Genomic DNA, 16,120 nt, shown 5'->3' with positions numbered 1-16,120 from the left:
TGTTCACATTCTAACTACTTTTGCTATTTTCTCCAAAAGATCTGAAACAATGAACCCCAAGATTAGGGTAAAAAGCAAACTTACACCTGTTAAACAAAGGGCATGACTAAAAGGTTAAATGCCTTGTCCGTTACAGCTAGTTTGTTTAAAGCATTATAGAATTTGACGCTAGAGATAATTTTTTTGTAATTAAATTCAAGATGTTGTCAAAAGGCAGAGGACCACATTAGTTCTGGAGGTAATGAGAAATTGCATCCCACGCCATGAACTTTCATAGGGAATTACGTATAAAGGAATATTCTTATACACAGTGGGATGGATGGACAAAAAAGCTTTATGTAAGAAAGAGTAGGATCAGAGGGAAACCAAACTGGAGGGCTCAATTAACCTAAATTAGATCACATGGGTCTACTTAAAAAAATATATCAACTTCAGGTATACTTGACTTTCAGGTATACTTTGAGTGGTGAAACTGATAGTACACATATGCACACGGGTCAAGATGTCTCTCTGTTCATGTACCTGATAACATTATGTTCCATTATTTTCTCAGCTGCATACAATGCTTTCACATAGCAAGTAGGTGGCTACTACCTATTTTTTCATATACACTTTTGTAGTACCTGGTAATCTAGTAAAAGATTACTGGTTTTCTATCGAGTATGGATTGCTTTTATCAGGGTATTATTTGATCAGTGTCTGTATTTGGAGCACACTTTTCCTGTTGGTGATCATGTTCAGGGGCAGTACTACTGATGGAATTTTCCTCCTGGTGGTAGTCGTAAAGAGCAGCAACTACAAGGTATTTTTCTCTGAAAACCATCAACAGCAAGCTCAGAGGAGGCAGCTGGCAGTCAACAATGAGGGCGAGTCAGTGGTATATCCCTCCTGCTGTCTGATTTACTTTTTAAAAATGTATTATACAACCAGATGGAATATGACCTTGATGGAAGTCTATATTCTATATATAGTTAAAGTCTGAAGCACTCGTTTACTATCACTATTCCATATTAGAATAATGGTTCTGTAAATACTTTGGGAAGGGCTGTTTAAAAAATAGCAAAGGCATTATAAATATATACATAAATAAGATGTAATCTAACAATTATCAGTGAGAATTCGGCTGCTTGCTGATTCCCAACACTTTTATTAACCTGTAAAAATGGACACCAATCATAATTTCAAAAATACACATTTAAATGAATCCAGTAATAAATCTAGTTAAATCTGGTTTGAAAACTTTAAAGATTATTAAAGCGTTATTATTTTTCTTAAGGAGTGCCACAATTCAACATTTTTTAAAGTGTCACCAAAAGAAACATTAAAAAATTGGAAATATGCATCGATTGACAACAGCTATATTAACCATCCAAAACAAATACCGCACTTTTAACAGTCAGCGCAATGATTAAAATTCTCACTTTTTATGTGCATGAAAGGAGGTATAGGTAAAGCTCTTCCCCTCATACTCTGCGAAGAACGTGCTTTCTTCCATTTTAACGTGATAGACTTCGTTTCCTGAGCACTTGCCATACATCTTTTGCCACTGTTCATGGGATTGTTGGCCATCCCTGAAAAAATAACACCAGCAAAAATATTTGAAAATAGTTAATAATTTATTATAAATGTAAATTGTTAGCAGCTTCCAGATACGTTAACACACACACACACACACACACACACACACAAAATTTATATTTCACCTGGTTATAGTCTGCTTAGTTCCAGTTAGTTGTCTAAATGCCTCCCATGGTGCTGATCTGAAAATGATCACATGAAGTCCATCAGTCCACTTCTGATACTTGTTCATCTGAATTGAATGGAACTACATCCTAATTATCTAAAGCAAAATAATTCAGATAACCAGTAATCATACTTTTAAAATACATTTTAAGCACTATTAATTATAGATCAATATGAAAGAATAAATGACATACTTTCCAGTTTGTGCATCACTATCCATCAAGAACCATGTTAGGTTTCCAGCAGTCATTTCTTCACTTTCAGTAGATTTTGATTTTACAGCACATACTATGATGTCCTATTTTACCCGTGACCAGGATCAATGGAAATCGCAGCTTGATATTTTTGCATAGTCCAAGCCTTGGAATTCCACATTTGATCACGATCCAATGACCCTCCTGGAAAGTGCATCCTTTGGTCACTTCATATATTCATATTTATGATCTTACAATGGCCCAATTGTTACCTTTTCTCCTGTTATCTGTGGATACATTTATTGAAATGCTTGACTGTCTTTTTAATACTCCCTGCTGTCCTAACCTAATTTTAAGCTCTCCTGGACAGTTTTTAACCTCCTATCTCTTTTCTATTGGTCTCAGTCCAATATGCTACACGCAGCAGTATAATTCAGAAACAATCTTTTTTTGCCACTTATTCCCTAATTACTTGCGCTGTTGCCGACGTAAGTCTTTTCCTTCTGTTACTCTTCGTCCCTAATGGTATGTCTGTTCTGTACTCTGTATGTAGTATTTAAACCAAGCACTGGCGTTCAAAACCAAGCACTGGGGTTCATTTCTAGAGGGATAGAATTGAAAAGCAGAAGTTATGTTAAACTGGAATAGAAGCTTGGTTAGACCACACTTGGAGTACTGTCTCTCTATTATAAAAAGGATATAGAGGCGTTGGAGAAGGTGCAAAAAAGATTCACAAGGATGATACCAGAACTGAGATGATATACATATCAGGAAAGGCTAAACAAGCTGGGCACTTTTCTCTAGAAAAGAGAAGGCTGAGGGGTGACTTGATAGATGTCTTTAAGATAATGAAAGTGTTTGATAGGGCAGAGAAAATGTTTCCAAAACTAGAGGTCATCTCTATAAGATATTCACTAATAAATCCAAAGGGAATTCAGGAGAAAGTTCTTTACCCAGAGAGTGGTTAGAATGTGGAACTCGCTACCACAAGGAGTATTTCAGGCGAATAGCATAGATGCATTTAAGGGGAAGCTAGAAAAACACATGAGGGAGAAAGGAATAGAAGGATATGCTGATAGGGTTAGATAAAGAGGGGTGGGAGGAGGCTCATATGGAGCATAAACACCGGCATAGACAAGTTGAGCCGAATGGCCTGTTTCTATGCTGTAGACTCTATGTAATTCTATTTGTAAAGATGATCCACTTTTCTTAGATGTTTTTCCCCCTCCCACAGTACTGTCCAGTTTCCTTATGTCACCCACCAATCCCTTTAAATCTGCCTTTCTAAAGTTAAATGTTTCTATTGGAACTTTTAACATTTTTATAGATCTCTTCATGTCCTCTGAATGTTCCAGAGCACTTCACAGCCAATGAATTACTTTGAAGAAATGTAGTCGCTGTTGTTTTCTCGGCAAAAGTGGCAGCCAATTTGCACACAGCAAGCTCCCACAAACAGCAATGAGATAAATGATCAGATAATCTGTTTTCAGTGATGTTGGTTGAGGGATAAATCTTGGCCAGGACAATGGGAGAACTCCAATGCTCTTCTTTGAATAGTGCCATGGGATTTTTTATGTCCACTTGTGACAGCAGATAAGGCCTCGGTTTAATGTCTCATCTGAAAGACGGCAATTTCAACAGTACAGCACTCCCTCAGTACTGTACTGAAGTGTCAGCCTAGATTATGTGCTCAAGTCTCTGAAGTGGGACCTAAACACATAACCTTCTGACTCAGAGGCAAGAGTGCGACCACGAAGCCACGGGTGACGGGGTTTGGGCAGTTATAAACTCACAAAGTGAAAGGGCCATAAAAACTCAAAAGACCTCACCAAAAAGATGTGCATTTTGAAAGCTACAAAAAGGAATTTATAATGTAAATCATGCTATAACATATCAATGTACATCACACTACTAAGTATTTTTTTTAAAAAGAGTGCAGTGACTATTGTTATGTAGGAAGATACAGCAGAAATTCTGCACCAACAACAAATGCTAATAAGATGAATGACCATTTAATCTAATTTTAATGTTGTTGGTTAAGGGAGGAGATAGTGCCAAGGGATCTTTAACATCCACCTGAATATGCAAACACAACCTCAGTTTAGTGTCTCATTTGAAAGATGACAACACTGACAATTCAACACTCCCTCCCAGAGTGCCTAGATTCTGCACTCATGCCTGGATGCGGAACTCAAATAAGCTGACACAAACCTTGTGTACTCAAAAGCATAAATTGACTGTTATTTACAAAATATTTGAATATTTCAAAAAAAAAACACTTACTGTCCCCTGGAAGTATGGACAAGCAGAGTAATCAGTGTTGACGTGGCTGGACAGATGCAATTTAGGGCCAGCATGGCATATTTGACTTCCTCTTCACATACGACGTGATCTAAACAAAAGCGCACGTACAGATAACTAAAGTGATGCAACTAAAACTGTATGGATCTGTGTTTTAACAAATCAGTGAAATGCCTATACATTATATTAAGGATGCGTGTACACAACAACTTTGGCATCTCAGCAAGGCAGTTTCCACTTCACTGAAATGCTGATGTGTAAACAGGGATTTACCCAAGTGATCTCATTACTGACTGCACTGGAGCAGTAAAAGTGAAATTCCCAGTAGCCAGGTGTTTTGCCTGCAAAGTACAGAGCTCAGACTGTAGCTTAACATGGGGGGCGATTTTAACCGTACTCGCTCAGCAGAAACCCGACAGATGGGCAGTTAAGATCACCCAGGTTACTTGCCCACACTTGACTCACCCGGATCCCGCTGACTGCGATTTTTACGCAGGCTTCATGGACGGGTGGCTAAGCCACTCTCCCGATGCCAGCTAGGCCTTTCTTTAAATATGCGGATCGGGGTCCGACGACGTCATCGGGCCCTGGCTGCAATTTTAACTCAGGCCTGAGCAGGGAAGTTGCTGTGGCCTTCCCGCCAGGCTGAAGAGAGTTGGGAAGATGAAGAGGCCTAAACAGGTACGTTTTTTTAAAAAAAACTTTTCTTTGTGGAGCAAGGAGGACCAGTACTGTTCTTCCGGGCCCCACAAAGAAATTTTAGGCTTTCTCTCCCCAGACTCCTACAAGACTCTCCCAGAACCCCCTTCTTCACACTTACCCAAGTGCTGGCAGACGTTCATCGGCCGCCAGCCACTTCTTTCGCATATCCCACTCGTTGTAGGCTGGATGTGGACTGGAGGCATGTTAATGAAGTCCAGTAGTTAAAATAGCCAGAACATTCAGTAGCCATGTGCGATGAGACAGTTTGCTTCATATGTTAATGGCCTAAATGCAACTATCTTTACTTGCTTTGTTATGGTTAAATGGAGTCAGAAGCAACAGCAACTTGCATTTATATAGCGCCTTTAACGTAGTAAAACATTCCAAGGTACTTCATAGGAGTGCAAACAGTCACAAATTGACACAGAGCCAAAAGAGACATTCGTAGAGGTGAAAGCAGTCGGACTGGAGGAGGTTACAGAGCAGTCTAAATGGTCGCAATAGGCAGAATTTTAACTTTGAAAAATGGGTGGGTTGGGGGCGGGGTGGGGGGGGGGACATTGAAAACCATACCAATTTCACACCCTCCCCCAAGCTGCCTCCAACCCGCCCATTTCCGGCTTTCACCGGGCGGGACGAGGAGGTGGGTTGGTCACTCAGACCTTCCAAGGAGGCTGCCGGCCTCCATTTTCAAAAGGTTTTTCGATTTCAACTCCTGGGGGCTGGGATTCCCGGGCATTCTCCTTCACGCCGCGCGAAAGGAGTGCTTCTCCCAGCAAGGCGACCCCCCGACGATTGCGGACCTCCCCCCCCCCCCCCCGATCTCCGATTCCCCCCCCCCAATAATTGCGGACCTCCCCCCGATATCAGATTCCCCCCAACAATCGCGACCCCCAATTTCCCCCCACAACGATCGTGCACCCCCGTGATGACCCCCGATCCCCCCAACAATCGCAGATCCCCGCGATGACCCCCAATCCCTCCTCCCTCAAACGATCATGGACCCCCCCATTCTCCGTTCACCCCCACAAAACGATTGCGGAACCCCATGACGACCCCCGATCCCCCCCCAATGATTGCGGAGCACAGTGATGACCCCCGATCCCCCCTCCCCACCCCAGTGACTGACCCCTAATCCACCCCCCCCCACCAAATGACTGACTCCCTCCCACTCCACAAGCCCCCCCCAATCCATACAATGAAAAACTTACCTGAACACTTACCTTTTCACATCATCTTCCTTGCTCTACTCCTATCCAACTGAGGCCAGCCTGTCAATCAGGACAGCCAGTCAGACGGCAAACTGACAAAAAAAAAAGACGTCCTTACGGCAAAATGGTAAGGACGTCCGAGAATCCCGTACTTCCAGGTTTCCGTCCCGATTCGACCCCCGCCCCGCTCCTTCCCAGCTGCCGGTTAAAATTACCCACAATGTGTTTAAAGCTTCTTAATTGCAATGCCTGTAGATTTGATCTTACAGAAGCACTTCCTGATAAATATCTGCATAGTTATCTCTGGAAAATTGGTCATTTATCACCAGTTCTGACAAGAGGTCATTGAATTGAAACGTTAACCCTTCCTTCCTCTCGCCACAGGTGCTGCCTGACCTCCTGTGTGTTTCCAGCATTTTCTGTTCTCATTTCAGATTTCCAACATCTGCAGTATTTTTTTTAAGCTTGTCACCTTGTTTGCCTGGAGACATTGGTCTGAGAGGCTGACCGTATGTCTAATGAACCCCACTGCGTTTGTGTAAATATAGTCTTGATCCTCTTTGGGAATAGATGAAAGATTTGAATTTTCTTCAGGTAACCCAGTTATTGTGGGGCAGGGAGGTCCCACAGGGTAGTTTTGAGAGAGAGGGATTGATTGACAGTTCCATGCCATCAGTCTCAGTTCACCAGTTACTCCTGTACCACTGTACTGCAGCTCTTGTGCAAATAATCTTGTGGAGCTTCAGGGGCCATTCCTTTCCCCACATATACAAGTTACAGCACTTCGCTACTCTGTTACTTTTACTGAACCTGCTCAATAGTCTAATAGCCTAAACCATGGTCTCACAGGATATTCCTTCTTCTATTATCTTAAATCCAGGTTGTTATGAGAGGACTTGTCATATCCAGTAAGCTAAATACAGTTAAAATGGTTTCTATTTGAACCCTAGGCAATGTTACAATATCACTTTGTATGTTGATGGCATCTCATTAACAAAATCTCTTAGAAGACAGCAGTGAAATTTTGACCCTTGCCATCCAGCTACTCGTGCTGCTGTCATGTCTGCTTTGGTGGATGACTGGAATTTAATTGCTATTTATGGCAGACTTTCAGCTTGGTGCATCGCTGCCCAGCTGCTAAAGAGCGTGTGTGCGTGCCTGAGGGAGGTTCCTCTTTTCAGCCTTCCAATGCTACTGCCCAAGTTTACTCCTGGAAGACTCCAAACTGCTGTCTATATCCACATGTGGTGACCCAGGCACTGTATCATACAGAAAATTTGAAAAAAAAGACTGTGTAAGCTGTGGGTATCTGAAGAGACTTGTTCTCCATCAGGTTGACTCTGGCATTTAAGGTTTGGTTATGGCCTGCTCATTCCTCCATGAGGTGGAAGAATTTTACTCCAGCTGATTCCCAACAGCGTGCTCCCATCGCTCAGCCCGTTAACCATCTGAGAGTCAGCGAGAAAGGCTGCATTAAAAGAGCTAACACAAGATAAACGTTAAAACAAAAAGCCTGGGTGAACGGGACTTGGGAGGTTTGACGTACAGACCCCACCTCAAACCAAGCAGATGGGACCTGCTTTCGGCCTCACTGCAGACACAGTGATCAAGCTATGTTGTCTGCTGCAGCTTAATTTACCGATAACATCAAGGACTGGGACAGCCCTTCCTGTTACTATGGCATTAAGCTTCTATACAACAGAATGCTTCATGGCCACTGTAGGGAACATCTACCAGATAAGTCAGTCTGTGGATTATTTCTGCATAAAGCAAGTGACTGTTATCATTGTTTGCCAGGGGAAACAGCGTTAACAGTTTCCCTGTGAAAAGGAGACACCAGCTGGAGAGCGCACAGAATTTTTAACTACCTTGACAGCTTCTCAAGAGTCCAGGGCATCATAGATGTGGCCATCAGGGCTTCCCGTGATAACCCCAATGCATTCACATTCAGGAAGGAATACCACTCCATTAATGAATGGGAATATTATCCTGTATATAAATGCTCATTATCCAAGGACCACCCACAATGCTTAGGATATGCTAACAAATGCAGATGTAAAGAAATATGCTTTGAAATAACTCAACGTTATAAACAGGAATGTTTAAAAATATTTTTCTTGATGCTTCACAGTTGAATCATCAGTGTAACTCAGAAAAATATTTGTATTCTTAACATATATTATACACCTCTAACAAATAAATGTGGGCCAAGAAGATTAACACTGAATTGTTGATAGTTTTTGTTAGTAATATTACAAACAATGAATTTCAATGAGCACTCTTAATTGGGTCACTACTGTTGCATGTAAACTTTGTATGTCTGATATGTAGATATGAAATATTATTTTACTTTGTACTCTCCTTACGTAGTCTCTAAATATATAATATAATTGGAAAATCAATTACAAATATACACTTTTTAAGAGTCATTGCACAAACTGTTCATTTTGTTATCTCACAACATGATTGTACAACAACTGCTTAATGGCAGTTTCTTTATCATGCCATAACAGCACCTTTAATATCCTAATAGTTTCTTTATGTAATCACACACAAGCATGACTGCCTTCTGTGTGTCTGCTCCCAATTGTGATTGTATTAATTTCTGTGCCTAAATGTTTATTTGTAATATAAACAGAATACACAGTGGCTATCAGTAGCTCATGGTGTTAATTTTGCTTTTCAATAAAATCCTCATAACTCACTTTTTACAGTTGTTGGTTATTAAGTCTTGCGTATTCATAGAATAATTGGTTACCCACTGTTGCCCAATGTGTACTCATTATCTACGTACTATACTTGATGTCACAACTTATTTTGATCAAAACAGACCGACAGGAAGCAGGAAATTGCCTTTACTTTTAAGTTAAATGACTACGTTCTTTATGAAGAAGTATTTGGAAACCTTTTTTGTCTTGTTCACAAAAAGATGATGCAATGACAAAATCACAGAGGAATACATATTGCATTACTTACATATGATATGACAAAAAATAAAACAGCTCTTTTCCATACAAGAATTTAAAAAGTTGGCCAAATACAATTTCATGAACAGTGATCCTTTAAAATATTCATATTATGTCACATTTATCATTTAAATACTTAGTTGCAGTAATTTGAAATGGCATTATAACTGAAAAAGGTACATTATGTGTCAAAGTCTAGCAACAATGCTAAAATTATACCATCATTTCTGTAAGTGAAAAGGTAAAACAAATTGTTTACTGAATTAAGAGAATCAACTAAACTAACAGAATTAATATGCTAATAAATTTGTAGCAACTTACTGTTTAGCATCTCTGAACTAAGTTACCTGCAAATTTGACATGGAATTTATTCTCAGGTTTCAATATCTGAACGTAGAGGGGGCACTTTGGTGCAAAGTCTTTAACAGCCCATGCCCTCAGGATAGTTTGGTGATCCTGGTTTAAAAAAAATGCAAAGAAAGTAAGTCTTATTCAGTATTGTGAACAGAGCTGGGAAGATGAAATGGAAGATGATTATGGTGAATGTAGCAATACCAATAGCCAGCTAAAAATACACACACACACTCCTGTGGCATTCCACACAGGGAGTTACGACTAAGTATAGTCTTCTGGTGAAGCGGGGTTACGAGATAATTGGACCAGGGCGCGCTGATGTTAACCAGTCCCCATTATAAAGTTATACATTTTGTCCTTATTTTTCTTTGATTGATAGATGTTTATTCAGAGTGCTTTTCAAGATTCTTCCTTCTAAAATCCAAATGGACTATCCTTTATGCTCTTCCCCTTCCTTGCATCCTCAGTATAGAAATCAAGACTTGATCAGACTGTCTTCTGCTCCATTCAATACAGGCTTTTAAACCCCACCTACTACTACTTGCTTAATCCCATCACTCCTCTTATTCTTTTCAATCTTGGTGGTGTCCTGCACGATAGCCTCTTATCCAGGTTTATCAATATTAAAGATAGAACCCCTGACACTTCTATTGCTAACCTGATGCGCATTCAGCTCTTTTATTAAAGGAATTAATTTACACAGCATTTATTGCTTTTGTTGGGAGTCTGTTACTCATTACTCTGTGGGATAATAAAAAAAATCTCTAATCTCAAGAGCTCGTAAACTATTGGAACCATACCAATATCTTGATATGGAAAGTAATCAGTGAAAGGGAAATAACGCAGGTTTTAAGTAAATACATATTCTAAAATTCCACTTGATTAATTTTGAAAGGGCGCCCATCAGGAGATTAAATAAATTGGAGTTCATGACAAACCAAACTGTACCTTGGCTTGGGGAGCCAAAAGGGCTTTTCTTATTGCACTATTTCTTATGTTCTGACATTTCTTAAAACACCCAGGATGCTTAGCGGTGGCTACTGCACTTCTGTTGATTTCTCCTCAGATTTAAAAGCCTGATTCTGCTACATCTATGGAAAAGAGGTTGGGGGGGGTGGTGGCAAGGGATAATCTCCTGTTTAGAAATAATAAAAACATCTTCATATCACACCAACATCTTCCCATCACTACTTTTTTTTTTATTCGTTCACGGGATGTGGGCGTCGCTGGCGAGGCCAGCATTTTATTGCCCATCCCTAATTGCCCTCGAGAAGGTGGTGGTGAGCCGCCTTCTTGAACCGCTGCAGTCCGTGTGGTGACGGTTCTCCCACAGTGCTGTTAGGAAGGGAGTTCCAGGATTTTGACCCAGCGACAATGAAGGAACGGCGATATATTTCCAAGTCGGGATGGTGTGTGACTTGGAGGGGAACGTGTAGGTGGTGTTGTTCCCATGCGCCTGCTGCTCTTGTCCTTCTAGGTGGTAGAGGTCGCGGGTTTGGGTGGTGCTGTCGAAGAAGCCTTGGCGAGTTGCTGCAGTGCATCCTGTGGATGGTGCACACTGCAGCCACAGTGCGCCGGTGGTGAAGGGAGTGAATGTTTAGGGTGGTGGATGGGGTGCTAATCAAGCAGGCTGCTTTATCTTGGATGGTGTCGAGCTTCTTGAGTGTTGTTGGAGCTGCACTCATCCAGGCAAGTGGAGAGTATTCCATCACACTCCTGACTTGTGCCTTGTAGATGGTGGAAAGGCTTTGGGGAGTCAGGAGGTGAGTCACTCGCTGCAGAATGCACAGTCTCTGACCTGCTCTCGTAGCCACAGTATTTATATAGCTGGTCCAGTTCAGTTTCTGGTCAATGGTGACCCCCAGGATGTTGATGGTGGCGGATTCGGTGATGGTAATGCCGTTGAATGTCAAGGGGAGGTGGTTAGACTCTCTCTTGTTGGAGATGGTCATTGCCTGGCACTTATCTGGCGCGAATGTTACTTGCCACTTATGAGCCCAAGCCTGGATGTTGTCCAGGTCTTGCTGCTGTCCAGGTCTTGCTGCATGCGGGCTCGGACTGCTTCATTATCTGAGGGGTTGCGAATGGAACTGAACACTGTGCAGTCATCAGTGAACATCCCCATTTCTGACCTTATGATGGAGGGAAGGTCATTGATGAAGCAGCTGAAGATGGTTGGGCCCAGGACACTGCCCTGAGGAACTCCTGCAGCAATGCCCTGGGGCTGAGATGATTGGCCTCCAACAACCACTACCATCTTCCTTTGTGCTAGGTATGACTCCAGCCACTGGAGAGTTTTCCCCCTGATTCCCATGGACTTCAATTTTACTAGGGCTCCTTGGTGCCACACTCGGTCAAATGCTGCCTTGATGTCAAGGGCAGTCACTCTCACCTCACCTCTGGAATTCAGCTCTTTTGTCCATGTTTGGACCAAGGCTGTAATGAGGTCTGGAGCCGAGTGGTCCTGGCGGAACCCAAACTGAGCATCGGTGAGCAGGTTATTGGTGAGTAAGTGCCGCTTGATAGCACTGTCGACGACACCTTCCATCACTTTGCTGATGATTGAGAGTAGACTGATGGGGCGGTAATTGGCCGGATTGGATTTGTCCTGCTTTTTGTGGACAGGACATACTTGGGCAATTTTCCACATTGTCGGGTAGATGCCAGTGTTGTAGCAGTACTGGAACAGCTTGGCGAGAGGCGCAGCTAGTTCTGGAGCACAAGTCTTCAGCACTACAGCTGGGATGTTGTCGGTTACAATCTGGTGGGAAAAAACCCTCAAGCACAGGGATACAATTCTGAAAATATGGTGTAAGTGAAGAAATCTTTTGAAGATTCGGGGGGGGGCGGGGGAGGGGGGGGGAGGCGAAGTGAGAAGTGGATAAAACTTTGGAAAAGCTACTTCCAGTCCTGCAATAGTCATCTGGCAAAATAGGTCCCAATTATTTGACATTTGCCAATTCTCTAACCAGTAACAAATCAATAACTCGTTTAAAAAAAATGTTAATTTGATTTGTTGTTTTTAACATGTAACTGTGATTTGGAGACTTGCTTTGCAGCCGTTAAATTCCTGTCATACATTGGGCCAGAAATTGCTCCGAGCGGCGAAGCAAAGCTCACCGCAGCTCCTGCGAATTTAATTAATGAAAATACTTACTGCGGGCTCTGTGGCGTCCAACTGCTTGAATTTGAACTTTAAACAAAATGTCCGCTATCAACCCAGCCTCTGAGCAGCGTGAGTTGCCACTCAGCTGGAAACTGAGGAGAAGACACGCCCACAAAATCTGTCAGGAAGGGAAGTCACACCCACAGATTCCGGGAGCTGCATATCGATAAACCTGGATAAGAGGCTATCGTGCAGGATACCACCAAGATTGAACAGAAGCAGGCAAGCAGACTTCATTCATTTAAAGTTAGTATTCTGTATGTCATTGTAAACAAAAATTTTATTTTTTTGTTACAAAAAGCCAAATAAATAACTGAATTAAATTAAAGAGACAGAAGGGAAAAGTAAAAAAAAATTAACTTAATTTTTTTTTTAAATGACCATGAACTATTAAAATAAGGAGTAATATGAAACTCCACATCTTTAAAAGTTAATTTTTAGTTGTTTGGCAGTCATTAAGACTAACTGCTTTTTAAAAAACTTAGTTTAGACCTGTATTTTTAAGCGTGCCTGTTTGGTGGCGTAATTAGTCACTTTCCAGCTGGGCAGATAAGCAAATTGGCACTTTTTCAATGATTTCTCCGATTGCAGCATGCGATGTCCCTTTAATTCAAAACTGTCATATCGCCGGCGAACCATTCGGAGCGAGTTTCCGATTTCCGCATTTTACTGCGCATGTGTGAACGCGGGAACTTGCTCCCTCAATTCACCATTAAAAATGGAGAGGGCTGTTGAGCTCCTCCATTATTTCGGAAGCGATTTCTGGCCCATAATGTCAAATGTAACTTACACATTGATGAATGAGAAGGAGGTCATGGAACTGGACTTTAAATTATTACATTTATGGTCTTCACTTTTTGATCCTAAGTAATTGACCTTGATTGTAAATGATTATGCCTTACATTGCCATGAACAGAAAGGGGTGCATAGATGAAAGAAAATGATCTTAAGTTGTTTTTTTTTGTTGTGGAATTGTCTATTCAACAATGTAATGTGCCTACTTTACTGGTACCAGATTAGTGCAACATATGAATCCATGTGGAACAGCACATATGAACGGTGAAATAGCTAAGGACATTAATTTGATCCAGATATAATCACATCTGAAAAGGAGGGCTTGATGCCTCAGCAGCATAATATTTATTCCCAGCAAACTTAAAGTAGCTCATGCACTAAAAAGTTGTTTAACATGAATTACACAGGAAAGTTCAAAGACCAAAATGCATGTTTTTAACAGCGCTAGAAAAAAGATTTCCTATTAGAAGAAAAATGTCACTTTTGAGCTGATTAGCTGACTATTGCACCTTCCGTTTTTCTATCTTGCAGTTGCTGATTTATGAGGATTGTCAGCTCTCAGGACTGGCAATATACTGATATCAGAGAGAAAGACACGACCCGCCTGACAGGAATGAAGAGAACTGTTGCAGCACAATGGGCTGTGAAGGCACAGAAGCAGGGGTGGGGTTGGAGACTGGGAATGGAACAAAGGGCTGTGCATCTCACTTAGAGAATAGTAGCAACGCAAAATAAGCCCGTGGCAAGTACAGGCAAGTGGTCAAAGCGGACAACACAACTTGCATTTATATAGTGCCTTCAACGTAGTAAAACGCCCCAAGGCGCTTCACAGGAGCGTTACCAGAAAAAATTAGACATTGAGCCACATAAGGAGATACTGTGGGAAACCTTCACCACATGGACTGCAGAGATTCAAGAAGGCGGCTCACCATCACCTTCTCAAGGGCAATTAGGGAAGGGCAATAAATGCTGGCCTTGCCAGCGACACCCACATCCCATGAACGAATAAACAAAAAAATATTAGGACAGGTGACCAAAAGCTTGGTCAAAGAGGTAGGTTTTAAGGAGAGGTTTTAAGGAGCAGCACAAAGGAGGAGAGAGAGGAAGGGAGGAAGAAAGGTTTGGGGAGGGAATTCCAGAGTTTTGGGGTAGGTAGCTGAAGGCACGGCCACCAACGGTGGAGCAATTAAAGTCGGGGATGCGCAAGAGGCCAGAATTGGCAGAGCACAGTGATCTTGGAAAGTGGTAGGGCTGGAGAAGGTTACAGAGATAGGGAGGGGTGAGGACATGGAGGGATCTGAAAACAAGGAAGAGACTTTTAAAATCAAGGCGTGCCAGACCAGGAGCCAATGTAGATCAGCGAGCACTGCGGTGATGGGTAAACCGGGCTTGGTGCGAGTTAAGATACGGGCAGCAGAGTTTTGGATGAGTTCAAGTTTACAAAGGGTTCGAGGTGGGAGGCCGGCCAGGTATGCATTGAAATAATTGAGTCCAGAAGTAACAAAGGCATGGATGAGGGTTTCAGCAGATCAGCTGAGCCAATGACGGAGACGGGCAATGTTACGGAGGTGGAAATCGGCGGTCATGGTGATGGAGAGGATATGGGGTCAGGAGATCAGCTCAGGGTCAAATAGGTCATCAAGGTTGCGAACGGTCTAGTTCAGCCTCAGGCAGTGGCCAGGGAGAGGGATGGAGTCGGTGGCTGGAGAGCGGAGTTTGTGGCGGGGACCGAAGACAACAGCTTCGGTCTTCCCAATTTTTAGTTGGTGGAAATTTCTGCTCATCTAATACTGGATGTTGGATGAAAAGTATGACAAATCAGAGGCTGTGGAAGGATCAAGGGAGGTGGTGGTGAGGTAGAGCTGGGGGTCATCAGTGTACATGTGGAACCTGATGTGTTTTCCAATGATGTCGCCATGGGGCAGCATGTAAATGAGAAATAGAAGGGGGCCAAGGATAGATTCTTAGGGGGTCTCCAGGGGTAACAGTGTGGGAGCAAGATAGTAAAGATGGCATGGAACAGGCCCATGGCAGCAATGGGAACAGCAAGGACGTGAAAGCTAGTGCAGTGTGCTGCTAGGACTGCATGGAGCACTTGAATTCTCCTTTTAATAACTATAGGGAAGAAACAAAATATGAATAAATAAAAATAAAAGACAAAAGTATGACATTTAAACATTTCAAACAAATTTAACTGAGTAAAGAAATCACTTTCAGAGAAACCAAGATGGTGTCGGAGCTGGGAGCAATAGTTTAGAAATTTGTCTGAGCAATCCAGTGGTCAAATTGTGTAATTACAAATTATGACACATTTACACAGACAAATCCCATTATAAATGTGGGCATAGGAAATTATAATGGTTAAAATATTCATACAAAAATGTGACAACAGGAAGTGTGCAGATGCACAACTTTAGATTGGAAACTACCAATGTAAACGTGTCACACTGTAATTCCATCCTGCGACCCTGGAGCACCTTGGTTTTGCATCTCCTAGCTTCTCAGCCTGCACTGCTGAGAAACCTTTATGCTCCACCCAACTCTACTTCTCCCTTTCCCAGATTGCAGTCATTTTCTTATTTCAATATAATTAATATTACAAAATTAAAGTATTATATAAAAAAGTAATCCTGCCAAATTTAAAAAAGTGGCCCCAAAAATCTGCAATGCTTTAAACAATTTGGGGAG

General features: G+C 42.0%; 1 protein-coding gene across 1 annotated transcript in view; it reads right to left on the bottom strand.

Annotated features, from left to right (window-relative positions):
- LOC137325483 (potassium channel subfamily T member 2-like) overlaps nt 1–16,120 on the bottom strand; it is a 576,738-nt gene that overhangs the window by 269,685 nt on the left and 290,933 nt on the right. Inside the window, exons 14-17 of the mRNA XM_067990641.1 lie at nt 9,465–9,573; nt 4,221–4,329; nt 1,704–1,760; nt 1,422–1,571 (exon numbers count right to left, since the gene is read on the bottom strand). Of these exons, the coding sequence (XP_067846742.1) occupies nt 1,422–1,571; nt 1,704–1,760; nt 4,221–4,329; nt 9,465–9,573 (425 nt within the window). The remainder of the gene's footprint in view (nt 1–1,421; nt 1,572–1,703; nt 1,761–4,220; nt 4,330–9,464; nt 9,574–16,120) is intronic.

Source organism: Heptranchias perlo, chromosome 9 (assembly GCF_035084215.1).
Source record: "Heptranchias perlo isolate sHepPer1 chromosome 9, sHepPer1.hap1, whole genome shotgun sequence".
Taxonomy (NCBI): Eukaryota; Metazoa; Chordata; class Chondrichthyes; order Hexanchiformes; family Hexanchidae; genus Heptranchias; species Heptranchias perlo.
This window is presented reverse-complemented; position numbering and strand designations above follow the sequence as displayed.